This window comes from Ipomoea triloba, chromosome 8, assembly GCF_003576645.1.
Source record: "Ipomoea triloba cultivar NCNSP0323 chromosome 8, ASM357664v1".
Taxonomy (NCBI): domain Eukaryota; kingdom Viridiplantae; phylum Streptophyta; class Magnoliopsida; order Solanales; family Convolvulaceae; genus Ipomoea; species Ipomoea triloba.
In genome coordinates this window covers 8,271,023-8,288,985 of record NC_044923.1, presented here as the reverse complement: position 1 = coordinate 8,288,985, position 17,963 = coordinate 8,271,023, and the positions used below count along the sequence as shown (strand labels likewise).

Genomic DNA, 17,963 nt, shown 5'->3' with positions numbered 1-17,963 from the left:
TTTTTTTTTTTTTTTTTTTTTTTTTTTTTTTTTTTTTTTTTTTTTTTTTTTTTTTTTTTTTACTAGGATAATGGTAAAATGAGTTTTTTTGCTAAGCAAATTGATTTTTCAATACAAGAGAGAATTTGAACTTTCAACTTTTCTTAAGAAACAAGAATGCACGACTACTCGCACCAACTAAACTGGTTATAATAGTAAAATGAGTTAATTCACAAGAATGACAAATGAATATAAAATGTTAGGTATACAAAACATATTAATAACTTTTTTTATTGAAAAATAAAAAATAATTAATTAACCAATGACAGGTTAAACAACTTGATTCTCCCTCCCCTACCAGAGAAGGGCGAAACAAAAAACCCAGACTCACAAACAAATTAAACCAAACAACATTAACCTACAAACTTGACTCCATCTTCTACTAATCCCATTTGGCGCAATTCACATTTCATGCACCAAATTGGAAAAAACATTTCCCTAAATCCTATAAACCAGCAACTTCAATTCTTCTAAAGAAAAAAAACATGAATTTTTTTAGTTAGAGATAGTCAGATATTCTGAGTAAGCCCTAACTATACGAGACACTTTTAAATCGGTAAATTTAAATAATGACTTGTTTTTTTTTTTTTTGGATTAACGAACTAAACTCCACTCCTGACTGTGTGAATAGTGAGTAAACTAGCCTAAGTTACCCATAGCTGATCGACTCAAACCCAAGGACTTGAGGTTTGAACCCACGACCTCTCGACTGCAGGTGTAACTCTCTTACCACTTGGTCTGCCCTTTGGGGCATGACTTCTTGTTCAATTGGTGGCTTGGACCATGGGCGATTTAGCACTAGCAGGGGAGTGAGGGGACATCAAGAAATCATCCAACATAATCCTGCTAAACGACGTGCTGATCTGCAGCGCCCGCCCACGGCACTGCTTGTGGCCGCCCTTCCTCTGCAGGACAAAGGCTCTGATCCTTTTCAGCGCGACCCGCACGGTGTCATCGTCCATGTTCGCGAAGCAGACCCGGAACCACCCGGGCTCGGCGCAATGGAACGAGCATCCAGGAGACACATTCAGCTTCACATCGTGGACTATGATCCTCCACAGCTCTAGCTCGGCCTCGAACGTGGGTTCCCTTAATAGCCTCCTCAAATCCATCCACAAAAACAGCCCCGCGTTGCTCTTCAGCGTCCCTATCCCGACCTGCGCTAGCCCCCGCGTGAACGCCCCGTGGCGCCTGCCGAGCCGCTCGGCGCTCTCCTGGATGAACCTGTCCACGAACCGCTCGTCCGACAGCATCGCCGCCATCAGGTGCTGCGTCTGCGTGGACACCAGCCCGAAGCTCGACATCTTCCGCGCGCACCGCACCACGGCGTCGTTGTAGGAATACACTATCCCGACCCGGAACCCCGGGAACCCCATATCCTTGGACAGACTATAGACTATGTGGACGAGGTTTCGGTTATTATTATCCCCTGCTTCCTGGATTATCTCGGCGATGCTGACGAATTCGGGCTGGGAAAAGACGGTGGAGGCGTAGATTTCGTCGCATACTATGTGGATGTTTTTGTCGTTGATGAAACGAAGGATGTCCCTCAGCGTGTCGCGGTCCAAAACCGTGCCGAGCGGGTTGGAAGGATTGTTCAATAGTACCCCTTTGACTCTGATATTTTCGGTTTGAGCTTTGTTGTAGGCTGCTTCTAAGGCAGCTCTGGTGATCTTGAAGTCGTTTGAACTGTCGCAGATCACTGGGTACAGCTTCGCCCCTGTTCTCCATCCCCAATCTCTGTCAAATCTGCAATTCCATTCAACATATATAGGTTAACTTTAACCCAACAAATTAAACAAATCAACTTTAGATAACGCAGACAAACCATCATTATTATTAAAAACCAGTATGACAAGCACTTTAATTTTGTTCTTAGTTGGGTCAAAATCAGTATGACTAGCACTTTGACCCTTAATTAGGCCGTATAGTACGAGTTTAAAAGTGTCTATAATAATGATTGGTGGAGGGGATATGCTAGATGACCTTCCTTCTCTTGCATGTACTGCTGAGAAGTTGTTTTCAAGTGCATGTTACTTGTATATCCAATAATTTGCACATGAAGTCTAATTTTTCTTTTTCTTTTTCTTTTTTTTTTTTTCAAAATTTTGGAAAAATTTCACCAATTGGAAGATACATGTCACTCTAAGATTTGAAGTGACCCATTTGGCATCTGCCGACAGAACAATACAAATCTACAATAATTCTTAATTAAATGGATAAGTATACTTTATTAAAAACTACCCTCTATACAGTAATATTACTATTCAATATTAAAATTATGATTATATAAGTTAGATAATGAATTGAGGTCTTACGCTGGATAATATGGGGTAGGGACCAGGAAAGCATCTCCGGGATCAGCCAAACAGAAGGCTAGGATTTCGACGGCCCCGGTTGCGCCTCCGCTCATGACGATCCGGTCCGGGTCGAATGTTACTCTCTCTCCCCTCACTTTTCCCATAAATTTTGCCACGGCCTGCACCGCATCATCATTCATCGTATTTATAAAACCATAAAAAAACCAATGATTATAAATTGAAGTAAAACACAAGCATGAAGTTTCTCGATCGTCGTACATTTCTGAACTCCGGCAAGCCATGATAGTCCTGAAAAATAGCGATTTCCTTGAAGTCTTCTGATCCCTGGGGCGTGCAGATGGAGGCTTTTGGGTTCTTCACTACCCATTCTTCAATCAAATCAAAGCAAAGCTGAAATTAAGGAAGAACCCATGAGCTTGAGCAAGAGTTTTAATTTTCTGCAATTTTGGTTTTTTTTTTTTTTTTTTTGGAAAAATTAAGGATGTTTTGCGGACGTACTCTGTTTTCTGCTAAGCCCATTTGAATGACCCCGCGGCGATTCTTGGATAAATCGAAAGGGTTATCCTCGTACGCCTTCCAGCCCTCGAAATAGGCGGAGTTTTCGCCGTGTCCGTCGCCGGTTGCCATCCTCGACAACATTTGTGTTTCGTTGCTGGAATTGAACTCCATCGTATCTGAGCTTTGGTGTTGAAGAAAAATTTTTTTTTTTTAAATAATCAACAAAGGTATCAAGAAATGAAAGAATTTGCAAGAAATAAATGGAATTGTTTTGAATGTTGAGACTTAATTGTACTTGGGATGAGAGGGGGAAATAAGATGGCATTTATATAGACAAATGGTATGATGTGAAGAAGGTTCCCTGAAGTTCGGTTGATAGAATTTTAGTGCTTTTACACAAATTAAACCACTGAAATGAACTGTCAAATGGCGATTGGGGACAGTTGTAATAAATTTCGAATACATTAATGGCATTGAAATAAAGTCTTTGAAGGAGCTGACCCTCAATACATAGGACTCAATTGGGACTCGACACTTCACAATATTTTTGCCTACCCTCAAACTCAAAGTAACTCAATATACATTTATTGCTTCACTTACTTGACTACACGATTGTTAGCTGATTGAATTAATTGGTTTAACTAGTTGATAGTATTAGCTTATAGTAAAAAATGTTTGGTAAATTAGCTATTAGCCGATATCTGATTACATGAAAAAGACTTTATCGAAAAGTAAATTGAAGAAATTACTTTGAACAACTTTTTGAATTTTAACGTTTCAAAGCAATTAGCTATTACAAAAAAGCTATTTAATCAAGCACTTATATTGGTTGGTTAACCAAGTTAAAGAGCAAATACTAGTCAAATAAGTCAAAATTGTCAGGCCAGAGAGTTTTTGACAATTAGCTTATAGTTGATAACATATAATTGTGTTAGCTGTCCGTTAATAATATTTGTTGGTTATAAAAAATTTGTTTGATAAATTAGTTGGTTACTCTGACTATATGTAAAATGACATATAAAGGCATATGTATATTGTGTTATTTACATAACCCTTAAATTACTTTTACAATTTATTTTTTTATTATTATTAAGGCCTTAAGGGAAAATTGCAGTTTTAGTCCATCAATTATACTTATATTGTAGACTCAGTCCATGATTACCATATAGAAAAATTTCTCTTTTTTTTTGAAAGGAACTTTCTCTTTAATTATGTGTAAAGTGACAATTTTATTCCACTACTAACAAATTATGTTAATATTAATAATGCATTTTAAAATTTCAAATTATTGAATGACACCTTTTATTTATATACTAGTATTTTGTACGCGCGATGCGCGAAAATTCATGCCCAATATTAAAACATTAATAAATACAAATAAATAATTAAAATTTATAATTCGAATTATATATACAAAAATAATATATGTATTTTATACACATATATGATTTACCATTAATAGAAATTTAATTAAAATATAATCAACCATTAAATTAATTATATAATGATTTTAATAAAATGGTAATTAAAGAATAGGAAAAAGATATGATAGATATAAGTGTATGGTAATAATGATGGAGTTAAAATTAACGGTGTTATAACGGTGTAAGGGTAGTTTTGTATAACAAGAATGTAGTAGGGACAATTTAACATTGAAGTGTACAACATTTACAAAATATATACATTTATTAGCATACAAAAATGGGATATAAATCAAGGATATAACCTTGATTGAGACTTATTATGTCTTTAGATATATATATGACCATTAAAGGCAAATTAAACTTTTAAAATGTAATTGCAATAAATTTATATCAATGAACTACTTGAGGTAGGTTTTCATTTTCAACTGATTAGCATTACGAAGCCAAACCAAAATAAATATTTATCAAACACTCATTTTAATTGTTTGACTAAGTCAAACAGTTAAAGTTTGTCAAACAAGCCAAACTTTGACAGCATTATCCAAACACCCCCTAGCACTCCATAACTATTCCTTCAACGATTATCTACTTAGAATTTATTAGAATATAGAATTGCAACTCTCCTACCTAATTATTAACATTTTCCTGGGAGACTTTGGTAGGTGTAATTTTCAACCAACTTTTTAAATTTGACAATTTTATGCCAAATGTGAAGTTTTAGTTCAATTTTGACTAATTTGCTTACATGTCTATAGTTAATATTAAATTATTAAAACAATTTTATTAAAAAAAAAAATTACTATACATTTGAAAGTTCTACCTTACCTAGCACATAATAAGTCAAAGAGGTAATAGTAAAAAAAAATAATCAAGTAATTACACACTTAGTATACCCAAGTTATTTCAATTCAGATATGCCAGAACTATTCTTCATTTATTTTTGCATAGAGCTGAGAATACTATTTTTTTACAATTGTGAAATTGATTTGAATTCGATTTGGTAGCACTAGTAAGTTTGATTCTTATTTAAGGAAATGTCTATTTCTGTATAGCATACTCCATAAGGGTTGACATATTTATGTAGAATATTTACTTTAGATACGTTAAATTATAGTAATAAAAAGAAAGTGAAATTAAATACAAATATATACATACTCCTTATAATTGAAACTTTTAGACTAAACTTTCATAATGATGAACATCTAGCTACATGCTTAAGGTTGATCAAATAGAGTCATTTTAATTTGTTTTGTACTGAATAACCAATTTATTGGTCAAAATTACAAAAAGAAGAAAAAAAATTCAAATTTTAGTACAAATTTCTCAAGTTCAAAAAGTTTGGTCAAAGTTGTCACAATGTCACATATATAGATTATAGAGCATAAAAGTTAAGATTTTTTTTCCCACCAATAAGGCTTTTAGTGTGTGCCTTATATAATTTTCTTTTCGTTTTACTCAATATAAAAATGCTGACAACTCGTCAAAAAAAGTATATATAAAAAAAAATCATTAGTGTATGTCATTTTGTGACATGAAAAATTATGTTATTTTCAAACTTCATGTAAAAAAATTATTGATAAAAAAATTATATGATAGTCTTAGGAGTAAAATTCATTCAAAATACTATGATTTATTCTAATTAAGGCAGCTGCGGAATTAGAAGTATAAACCCGAAATCTTTGATTTAGTTGGAAGGGACTCAAAGGCAATTTCAAGTTAATTTGGTCGATTAATTGCCTTGATAATTATAAAGTTTCAAGTTTAACTTCACATTGAACTATCTATTCACCTTCTTAATTTGAATTGATTAGTTATGTATAATCTATGCTAATTTATTTTATTATGATTGTTTGCAAGTTAAGATTACAAGATAAAATTGACCCAAAACATAACTTTAAGTAACAATTATAAATTGTGGACTGAATTACTTAGCCCAAAAATAAAGTAAATAATAAATAAATGAATAATGATATGGAAAAGACAAGGAATGTGTGTAACGAAAACAAATCTTATACTGTATTAATGAATGCTGTAAGATGATTATCAGAGAATCAAATGATGTCTTAACAAGACAACTGAACAAGAATTTATACTAATCAGCTTCTGCTAACCACCCCACGAATAAGGAGCGGAGAGGTTACAACTGCAGTGGATCGTACCCCACGCTACACTAGTTGAGGACCAAGCACCCGGCCGAGCACAGCGCACGCTTGGCCACGATTGGTGTCGGCCTCAGCTGCGACTGCCAAGCTCATCTCCGGAGCTCCGTAGCCGATTGGATATGATTTTTATCCAAACTGATTTATACCGAGTCCATTTACAATATATTCATCAATAAACTTGTTCGTATCAAAGAGAAGACACCATATTACCATATTATCCACTTTCTCTAAAAAAAAGTCGGCAAAACTAGGATAGATCTAAAAGGCAAATGGGATATGCTGGTCCAATTCGGGAAACACTGACCCGGGTTGATGTGTCAATTACTGATGAATCAGGAAATTTGAGAATTGGGTGTAAACCACTCGTGTATCACACGCGTGTCAGTCCTAATTTTTGCGTGTTGGACCCGAATTTTAATTACCATCAAATCGAATTAAGTACATTACACATGTTTCATTGTTCCCAACTATGTGATTCTCTGGCTATATATGAAGATCTCCTACAATAATAGGATTACAGTTAGCTTAAGTTTGTGCAATTGTGCTTCCTATTTGATTCAAACTTTTTTTTTTTGCTTTTGGAAAGTGAAATATATTTTTTTTATCTCACTTTACTTGTCTTATTTAATAGAGTGCCGGACGCGCTTGTAACTTTGGGAGCTCAAAAACAGAGTAATTGGAAAGTGGTTCATACGTGCCCACCTGGTGTGAAAAATCTGGTTTTCAATGACGTTGTGCAGGTTACCAGTACCCGCATTGTGAGAGTGAACGCATAATTTTTGCCCTTGGAGTTTCCCCCCTCCTAGCTTGATTCAAAAAAATTGGTCAAGGCAATTCTTTATATTTATTAGTAATAGTGTTTAAAATTTTATTTTTCAATACTCTTTACATAAAAAAAGACTTCACTTTATGTATTAAAAAATAACACTATATCCTAGGCAAATTCACTTTATTATATTGTGATCCTTTGTCGGTTAGGATCACAAAGCGAGGTTTAGTATTATTCTTTCTATAGTACTTGATGTGCTTGATTTAAATTATTTATAATTCTTATTTTTGTTTATAGTATTTAGTTTACCATTAGTTCATAAAATGTATATATTTAGAAATTATATTAATAGTATTATTAAAGGTTTAAAAAAAAGAAGCAAAAATAGTTTTAAAAATAAAAAAATTCCTTATTTTTTATTGACTATGTGGGAAGAAAATTTAACCTTTGATTAAATAATATTTTTTATGTTTATTTTACAAATTTTGCCATTGATTTTTATGATTTATTTGTTAAAATGTCTTCGTGTAGGGTTGCATGAGGTACGGATTGTGGAATGTGAGAAGACTACGTGGAGTTGACTTACGTACTTGTAGTAGTAGCCGTATAGTTGTAGACTTGTAGGTATGAAGGAACCACGTACGTTTGCAATAACTCCATATCAAATTCATGGATAACAATATTTAGTGAAAAGATAATACTAATTGGACTCCTAAAATTTACTTTCACTTTTTATTTTCTCATATAAATTTTTGAGGTAGACATCTTTCTTGGGATCTACAAAATGAAAATAATTTATCATTACTTATCATGTCATAGAGTGAAAATGAGAGTAAAAATTGAGAATATACTGATATTTAGTCTACCTCATGTTTCATGATTTGATCGACTTGATCATCCTACTTGTGAGATGCGATCTAACTATCTTTTTTAAGGATCAATTTCATGTATTAGTGCTGGAGGTTGATTTGTTTGCACATGAGTGTTATTTTCTAATTTTTATACAACTTGTTTATAATTATTAGGGATAATATCCTTATCTTTTATATATGTGTATAAAAGGATCAAACTTTTATCGATTTAAGTAGATGGCCAAAATGAGACACATAATTAATATCATATAAAATAGGCTGGGAATGATATTGATATATATATATATGTTCAGGTGTGGCCGCGCCCTTACGTGCGGCCGTGCGGTTTACACCACTCAATGTTAAGAAATGAACCACTCAATGTTACGAAATGCACCACTCAATACATTTGAATAAAATATATATATATATATATATATATATATATATATCAAATAAGATAATAGTCCCTCCAAGTAAGGACTGGTCTCAACCATTTATTAGAATTCAATAATTCATCAATGGTTAAATGTTTTAGTAAAAATATTATGGGGTCAATTTTATAATTACTGAAAACTTTTAAAAGCATGGTTCGTTTTATAATTATTACAAACTTGAAATTTCATTAATGATAAGATCCTAGCCTTTGATTTCTCAAGATGAAGGATATGGATATGTCATCACTTTTTACAGTATTCTTATATGAAATAACCTGGTCAATATTACCTTTTTTTTTAATGATGTTGCATCTTCTACTTCATTATTAGTGTGTGTGTGTGTGTGTATATATATATATATATATATATATATATATATATATATATATATATATATATATATATATATATATATATATATATATATATATATATATATATATATATATATAGAGATAACCCAATGGGGTAGCTCAAGTGAGCTCTATTTGTGGGAGGAATTTCGGGAGAACTCGGGTTCAATTCCCACAAGTGACGATTTTCCCTGCGCCAGCTCATGTGCCTCTCGGAGCAAACGTGGGTGGACCCGAACCGTTAAACGGACGGCGAAAAAGACCTTGTACATTTAACCAAAAAAAAAAAAAAAAAACAGAAGAGAGAGATATGACCAAAGTAGGGACACTGAAGTAAGTCCTAATATCTCTTCTCCCAAAGTCCTAAAATCTCTATTCATACAAGTAGCTAACCTAACAATGCATACGTTAAAATTGTGAGAAGAGAAAGTTACACGTACTACTTTTTATTACTTATTTATTTTGTGGGTTGAAATGCTGTCATTATTTAATTATAAGATGAATGTATTTGCTCCCTTAATTATCTTTTAAGTTATTCCTAGATATGATTCTTTTATTTGATTAGAGTTAACAAATTTGTCTTTAAACTAAAATTAAGGTGAGATATTTTGATAATTTTAACACAATAGTACACTTTCTTCTTTCTTCCGCGTTATCACTTTACTAACTAATAGTAAAGTAACAAATTTTTTTGCTCTCAGATTAAAATTGAGATTTGTTTGCATGGTAAATGGAATAGCATATTTACAATTGAGGAGATGATTCAGAAATTAAATATGTCCACTAAGGTTAATCAGATCAGATCAGATCAGCCTAAAGCAAACGTCAGTTAGGTGTTGACGGAGAAAGTGACATGGGGGGAGAAGATTGAATCCAATTTGTGTTAGAAAACATCATATTAGGCGTGTCAACCATGTGGGTGGCTTGGATTCCAAGGACTAGAAGAGTCAATAGTTAGGTCACGCGTGGACTCCGGTCAGATTAAAATATTATAATTATATCTACTATGTATCTACAAATCTACAATCTACTATTTATCTACATACATACAATACATACACATACAAATATACAAATATATTTAAATATAAATAAATATATAAATATAATAAGAGTCAATAAAATTAGACCCCTAACAGGAATTAAAAAATATTGATATAATTATTGGTTGAAATGAATGGTTCAAATTATTTTGATTTGGAATAATGTTCAAATTGGCCACTGAATATAACCTGGAAGTGCAATTGGGTGAACAAAAAAAATGCAATTAGGCTATTGAACACTTCAAATGTATGTAATTTCACCTGATAGTAGGCTACCATACATTTCATTAGGTTAGTTGCTTACATGGACGATGAATTGACATTTTAAAATAATTTTTAATAATAAATTATTAAAATAAAAAATAAAAATAATTAAAAATAATAAAAAAATAAAAACACACATATACCTATGTTCATAATTTTTGAACTATATATTCACAATTTCAAAACACTATGTTCACAATTTCAGAACTATATGTACACAATTTCATAACCCTATATTCACAATTTCATAACTCTATATTCAATAGTATAACATAATTTTTGAATCTATATAAAAAAATTGTGAATATAGAGTTAAAAAATTGTGAATATTGAGTAATGTAATTTTGTATATTGAAATCTAAATTTGTGAATATAAAGTTCTAAAATTGTAAACATAGAGTTTTAAAATTGTGAACATAGAGTTTTAAAATTGTGAATATAGAGTTTTTAAATTGTGAACATCGACCTGGGTCCACCTTACAAGGTGGATCCAAGTCCATAGCATAATTTGCCATGAATATATTAGAATGCATTAAAAAAATAAATACAATATAAAATTTAACATAAACTTTGCTCAATAATTAGCCCAACTAGATACATAACATTCAAAGTTGAGCATCAAGGCAAAAACTTGTGTGCATTTATTATATGGGTCGAATCTTTTATTATATGGGTCAACATCATGTACATCTTTTATGTCTCTCTCTCTATGTCCCATCTTTGATTTCCCATCTCATCTGACACAGCTCTTGCATCTCGCTGCTCACCATCTCCTCCAATCAGCTCAAGCTCTCCGCCTCCTCCCATGTCCTCCTGCCTCCATTTCTGTCACAACCTCCAACTCCGGTAAGTATTGCAATTCGGCTAATGGAAATTTATCTCATTCAAATCCCTAATTTTCTACCTAGAATTGAAATGATTTCTATCCATGTAAAAACATCATCTCTAATCAGAAATTCTTCATGTGATCATCTATAAGTTTCAATTTTTAATAAAATTTAAGATTTCTAAGTTCCTATTTCATTATTATATTTTTCAGAAACTATTATTAATATGGAGTGTGAAAACATGTGTTCTGATGGAAACGATGAAACTGATGAAGCTGTCGTTGATGAGCAACTCACATGTCTTGCATTTTAATTTATACAATGAAAGTAAACTTTTTTAATTAAAAACACTTATTTTATAATTGAAAAGTATTATGAATTTGGATAAAAGTAACACTTTAATTTTTCCCAATATTCTATGTAACATGTTACTTCGAAAAAGTATTGCATTTTGAATCCAAAATGTGATATTTTCTATGATAAGTAACAATTTAGTTGAAAATAGTAATATTGTGCAATATTATGTTATTCTGTGTAACATAGTTTCAATGAAAAAATATATACTTTCTAGTGTATTCTAATGACATTCTTGACTTTTTTTTTGATAGAAAATGTCATAAATGTAGAGAATCAAGTGGCACCTTTTTCCGACCTCATTAAAAAAAAATGTTGTGTTTACAATTGATTCTAATCAACAGCATGATCTTTCTGCTTATGCAAACAGGGAAGGTAAAGACATGAATTTCATCATAGTCACACGTAATACATTTCTTTTAACAAATAGCAGTAACATCTTTGTTAGGAGATCAGCAAACCAGATTGCCCACAAACTAGCAAGGGTTGTTGGCTCTCATTCTGACTCCCATTGTTGGGACATTGACCCTCCCGAGTGTATTCTTTCTTTTTTTCCTATCGAATAGAATTCATTTGGCTTTTGTCAAAAAAAAAAAGTAGCAGTATCATCTCAAATAATTGTTGTAGAGAATGAAGTTGACATATGTGGTTCACTTGAAGGCTTAAAAATAAAAGCAATTGATGAAATGTATGAATTGTATGCTAAACATAGTCGTGCTCTTGGATTTAGTAATCGTAAATCAACCACAAGGACGGATAACAATCTTATAGTTGAAAAGTATTTTGTATGTTCTTTTCAAGGGACAAGAAAATCTAAGAATCTTGATGATCAAAGGGAGGTTTCTTCATCAAAAGTTAAAAGAAAAAAAACATTATTACACGCACATGATGTGAAGCTTCAATGAGATTAAGGTTGAATGATGAAGGTGTTTATGATGTAGCCCATCATATAACTTCACATAATCATCCTTTGACTAGAAACGAATGGATTAATCTACACTGTTGAAAAAGAGAAATTACAAGTGAGAAAGCCCAAACAATTGCGACTATGATTTCTTCTGGAATGAGGGTTGTTGATTCTTTTCGTTATATGGTTCAAGAAGCAGGGGAACAATTTGCTGGACACACAATGATAAACTATATGAATTTTGTCCATAGGTTGAAGATGCTAGCAATAGAAGCCGGGGATGCACAAAGTGTTATAGATATGTTGTATCGACAAAGTGCAGAAGGAGAAGACTTTTTTTTTTTTTTTTTTTTTTTTTTNATTTTTTTTTTTTTTTTTTTTTTTTTACAGTGAAGTTAGATGAAATGGGTAGACTCTGCAATTTATATTGGCGGGACTCAATGATGAAAGAAGACTATAGTATATATGGCGACGTTATGGTTTTTGATACTACATATTGAAGCAACAAATATAATTTGATTTGTGCTAAATTTGTTGGAACCAACAACCATGGGAATAATACTATGTTTGGTTGTGCTTTCATAGCCAATGAAACAACTGAACCATTTGTATGGCCTTTCACCGTCTTTCTAAAATCAATGGGAGGAAAATATCCAACAACTCTATTTACAGATCAAGATTTATCTATTAGTAATGCAATAGCACAGGTATGCATATTTACAGTACATTTTTCTTTAGTTATTTACTCTTTCTAATATTTATTGTCTTTAATATAGGTTTTCCCTTGAACAAGACATATGTAATGCTTATGGTATCTTCACCAAAATGCTATTAGTAGATTTGGACTATTAAAGCGCAATAAGTCATTCAAGGATGCATTTAGCAAATTTTTGACATGTAAACTTTCTTTCTTGCACAACTGAAAATTACATTTTTGCTCTATTAATAACACATTTATGCTGTAAAGTATTAAATATAGAGCTAAAAGTATTAGTTATGTCTGTAAATTTGTAATTTACTATGACAGCTTTGCTATTGTAATACTTATCTATGAAATTGTGATACTTTTTATGATAATATTTGTAATACTTATATGTTAAACTAGAATATTATGACAGGTTGTGTTAATGAAAATGAATTTGAAAATTGTTGGAAGTCCCTGACTTCAAAGTATGGGTTAGAAGATCATGATTAGTTTAGATATTTATATGAATTAAAAGAAAAATGATGTACTACACTAAGCAAAGATCGATTTCTTCTCAGCTGAAATATTGACTCCTCAAAGAAGTGAAAGTACAAACCATGCTATTGGGTTATGCAAAGAAAACTACAAGTTTGATGCAGTTTTATAAAATTTTTAAAAGAAATAGTTAAGCAGTGGAAGAGTCAAGAGGAGTACGATGAATTTCAAGCTTCGACATCATATCCCACATCTATGTTGTCAATGACTGGTCTTTTGAAACATGCTGTTGAGGTATATATATAAACGCTCTTCAAATATTTTGAGACTGAATTTTTGAGATGTATTTCCAATGCTACCGTATAGTATATGATGTATTTCCACTACTACCGTATAGTATAAAAACACTCTTCAAATAGTGTGATGATTGATAGTAATATGATGATCTATGATTCTAAATCTAATGATGATGAGCACTACTACCGTATAGTATATAATGTTATCAACAATCTAATCACTTGCTCTTGCAAGAAGTTTAAAGAATGTAGATTGTTATGTTGTCATTGTTTGAGAGTTTTGCATATAAACTCCATGTAGCAAATACTTCAACATTATGTGATGAAAATGTGGACAAAATTTTCTAAGAGTGAGATATGGAATCGGTTACATAGAATCTGGCCGACCTATTGACTGCATACTTGGCGTCATGAAATATCACACAAATACTATGCTCTTGTGTTGAAATGCCAAGGAAATGATGAAGAAAAAATAATTTTTGAAGATGGATATAATTGAGATTTTATGGCAATCAATGCATTGATGTGTTCACAGGATTCAACAAAGTAAGGTGAGGATATTGTTGTTTCAAGTTCATCAAATATTGTACTAGATCCCACCTGTTCTACACTTCTACTACAAATGGGAGAAAATAAAGAATCAAAGGTCATTTTGAAAAGAATAAGAAGAAGAAGAGCATCGACATAACAAGTTCACAACCATCCAAAGAACTTGGATAAAAAAGAATCCTAATCCTCATTTACTTTAAATATTTTTAGTACATTGTAATACTTTTGTCACTTGAATGTTGCATTGTGGTCTATTTGAATGTGAAAATTGTGATACTTTTGGGTAGAATTATTGTAATACTTTTGATTCAATATTTTTGTTACTTATATATTATGATAATACTTTTGGGTAGAATTATTGTAAGTAGTGAACTTTTTTTGCTCCAAAATTAATGACAACAATAAAGTAGTGATGGTCCATATGGATGGGAATGAATATCTACAATTCAAATAAAATATTATGTTTAAATCTTTAAATGATTTATTCTATAAACTTAAATTTAAATTACAAATTTAAATCATTACCAAATCAATTGTGTTCAAGTCCATGTCGTTTGATTTCATCCATGTATTCCAACATCCTATGATGGACTTTTCATTTTTTTCTCAATCTCCAAGGTGCTCAATAATATTTTTCAAGTATAACAATTAGAAAGAATATGAATAAATTTTTTGTGATAATGTAATACTTTTAAAGCAATATATAACACTTTCTAAGCAACAATACTTTTCAACACAATTATCATACTTTTTAAAGGAAAAAATTAATATTACTTAAAAAGAAAAAGAACTTACTGTGAATCTAATGCCAAAGAAATAGTTGTTCATGCTATCTTAAATCTGATTCATCAATAACATTTGTGCATATCATTTCATTTTTTTTACAATAGCTAATATATTAATCAAAGGTAGGAACGTTTACAAAAAAAGCTCGATGAAATGGTTAACCATTTCTTACCGTCAGACATAAAAACAATTTTCCTAGCTAGGCTACAGAAAACATGATTCGCAGACTGTATATCACAAATTGGAAGCTTTACTTGAAGGAACTTGTTGCCTCGTTAGATTCATTAATGGTCTGGCCAGACATAGGCAAGCACTAGTTGAACAGTCTTGCACATTTCCTGGGTAATTATCTCCAATCTTCTGCTCATTAACAATATTCCCTTCTGCATATCATGGTTCAGAAGAGGCTTTTTTTTTTATTGTTGTCTTCGTTGCCCAAGATGAGTTTCACAACCACCATGACCATTTTAATCAAATCATGTACCATAATATACCTCGTCAAATAAACGAGAGGACAAAGCTCGTAAAAGAAACTAGAGGAAGACGCTCGTCAAAAAACGAGAGGAAAATACAATCTGCAAAAACAAAACATACAAAAAAGCAAAATAACATAAAGCAAGATAAAATGGATGTTAAAGTTGCAAACCCAACCCCAAAGCAAGAGCAAACATGGGTGGCTACACATTACCCAAGTTGCTTTCCCAAAAACCAAGAACAAAAGACAAAAGAGATTCCCACTCCCCACTCCACTACTAAGAGCATCCCTACCAATGAACTTTTAGTGATTTTTGGAATAGTAAGTGGTGATGTGGAAGAAAGAGAAAAGGGAGAGAGAATGAGTTTGGTGAATATCATCTCAGTATTATTCAAGATTGCAATGGCACTCTAAGGAATAAAAAACTCACCATCAAATGCAAACACATTTTCATGAACACTGAAAAAAGAATCAAGAAATTAGACATCTTCTAACTACTTTATGATGATAAAAGCGTATATATTAAAATATTCACTTTTCAATAAATGATTAATCATGCACAAAACAATAATAAAAAAAGGTGTAACTCATGAATTTGAAATTTAGATAGCTTTTTCTTATTGTTGTTGACAAATCGAGAAACAAATCGACAATGCTTTTCAATATGCCAACCAGCATCATCTCCATCTACTTCACCATCAACATCAATTTCAATTGCTACATTTTCCTATAGTCCACAAGAAAATGAATATATAATCTTAGATTATTGAAGCATTAAAGTCAATTAATTACCATATGATCTTTAATTCAATCATCACCATCAATTTCAACTACTATATTTGCCTATAGTCCACAACAAATGAATATATAACCTTAAATTATTGAAACAATAAAACAGTAAAGCAGTAAAGCAGTAAAGTCAATTAATTACCATATGATCTTCAATTCTATCATTACCATCAATTTCAGCTGCTGTATTTGCCTATAGTCCACAACAAAATGAATATATAATCTTAGATTATTGAAGTAATAAAGCAGTAAAGTCAATTAATTACCATCCGATTATCATTTTCTTCACACTGTTTTTCTTATATATAGTTCTTCATCCGGTGACAATAGATCAAACGAAGACATTGACTCGAATAACTTCTTCATAGTCAAGAAGTTTTCAACCACCTTATCCACATATTCTAAAACCTTAGAATCTCAAAAAAAAAATAATAATAAAAATAAAAAGAAGTTGGATATCTTGTGAAAGGTGACATTGTGAGGAGCTCTCAGGTGTTTTCCCCTTCATTTGTCCCTTTAGCTTCATAATCCTATCCATATGTACACTTGTGATAACTGTCATATCCCTTTTCAATAGGAGAAAGACTTCATGCATGTCCTTTTAAAAAAAAAAGTAATGTAATACTTAGCTTTATTAGAAAACTATAATACTTTAATAAAAAAAATACAATACTACATAACTAATAAAAAAGACAAACTAATACTTACATCTTTTACCATTTTGTGTATCTCATTGTTATTAAGTTTCTCTTTAGAGCTTGTGAACTTGATAACTCTTTGAAGATTTTTCCATGATTTCATCATCAAATTTAGTAGCAACCTTACTACTACTAATAAGATAAGTAGAATTATCCAAATCCCCTTGTCCAAAATTTCCCGCAAATACTACTTCAAGCATCATTTCCTTTAACTTTTCATAACTCCAATGTTGGATCAAAGGAACAGTGCATGGTTGAGCTATGTCCCGCCATTTCAATCTATGGAAATATAGAATTTGCAGTAGTAAAACACATCCACTAACATTCTTTTGTGTGATAGACTTATTGTATTTTGACACTAATGTGCATAGTTTACCTAAAACATATTTGCTCCAATCAAAGCAGCCAATCTCTCCAAACATAGTTTACCTAAAACATATTTTGACACTAATGTGCATAGTTTACCTAAAACATAATCCCCACTGTTTCATTATGTTTTAATGCCAACACTGGGGTAGACTCATACCTTGGCAACTGAAAAAAAATCTGCCACATCATCTGGTGTAATGACAAAACTATTAGTAGAGTTAATGGTTAGCATACGGCTAGAACCATTAAAATTCTCTACCAACCACTTCAAAATTATGGAACAACCTACTCTTGCAACTTTCATTCTTAACAGCCCCAAATCCAATCGATTCAACATAAGCTTTTTGCAAATCTGAAAATGATGAGACCAAATCACATAAACCTTTTGGTCGGCAATGTGGGATGAAGTCGTCAGGGCTGCAATAACAATGTTACTTATGAGCCAAAATCTAATTAATGCTTATAGCATTAAAATGGAAGATAACACTAAACAATCATAATGTAATAGTTCAAAATAGAAAAAATATAACACTTCTCATAAAAAAAACCTTACAACACAAATGAATACTCAA

The 17,963-nt window shown here is 31.6% G+C and overlaps 1 protein-coding gene across 1 annotated transcript; it reads right to left on the bottom strand.

The window, feature by feature from the left end:
- Positions 1-243: 243 nt before the first annotated feature.
- Positions 244-3,154, bottom strand: LOC116027452 (1-aminocyclopropane-1-carboxylate synthase-like). The gene is made up of 4 exons (XM_031269090.1): positions 2,859-3,154; positions 2,619-2,750; positions 2,358-2,518; positions 244-1,788 (listed from the first exon to the last, which is right to left on the bottom strand). Exons 1-4 carry the CDS (start codon positions 3,027-3,029, stop codon positions 804-806), a joined length of 1,449 nt encoding a protein of 482 aa, XP_031124950.1. The 5' UTR covers positions 3,030-3,154; the 3' UTR covers positions 244-803.
- Between the last annotated feature and the right edge of the window lie 14,809 nt (positions 3,155-17,963).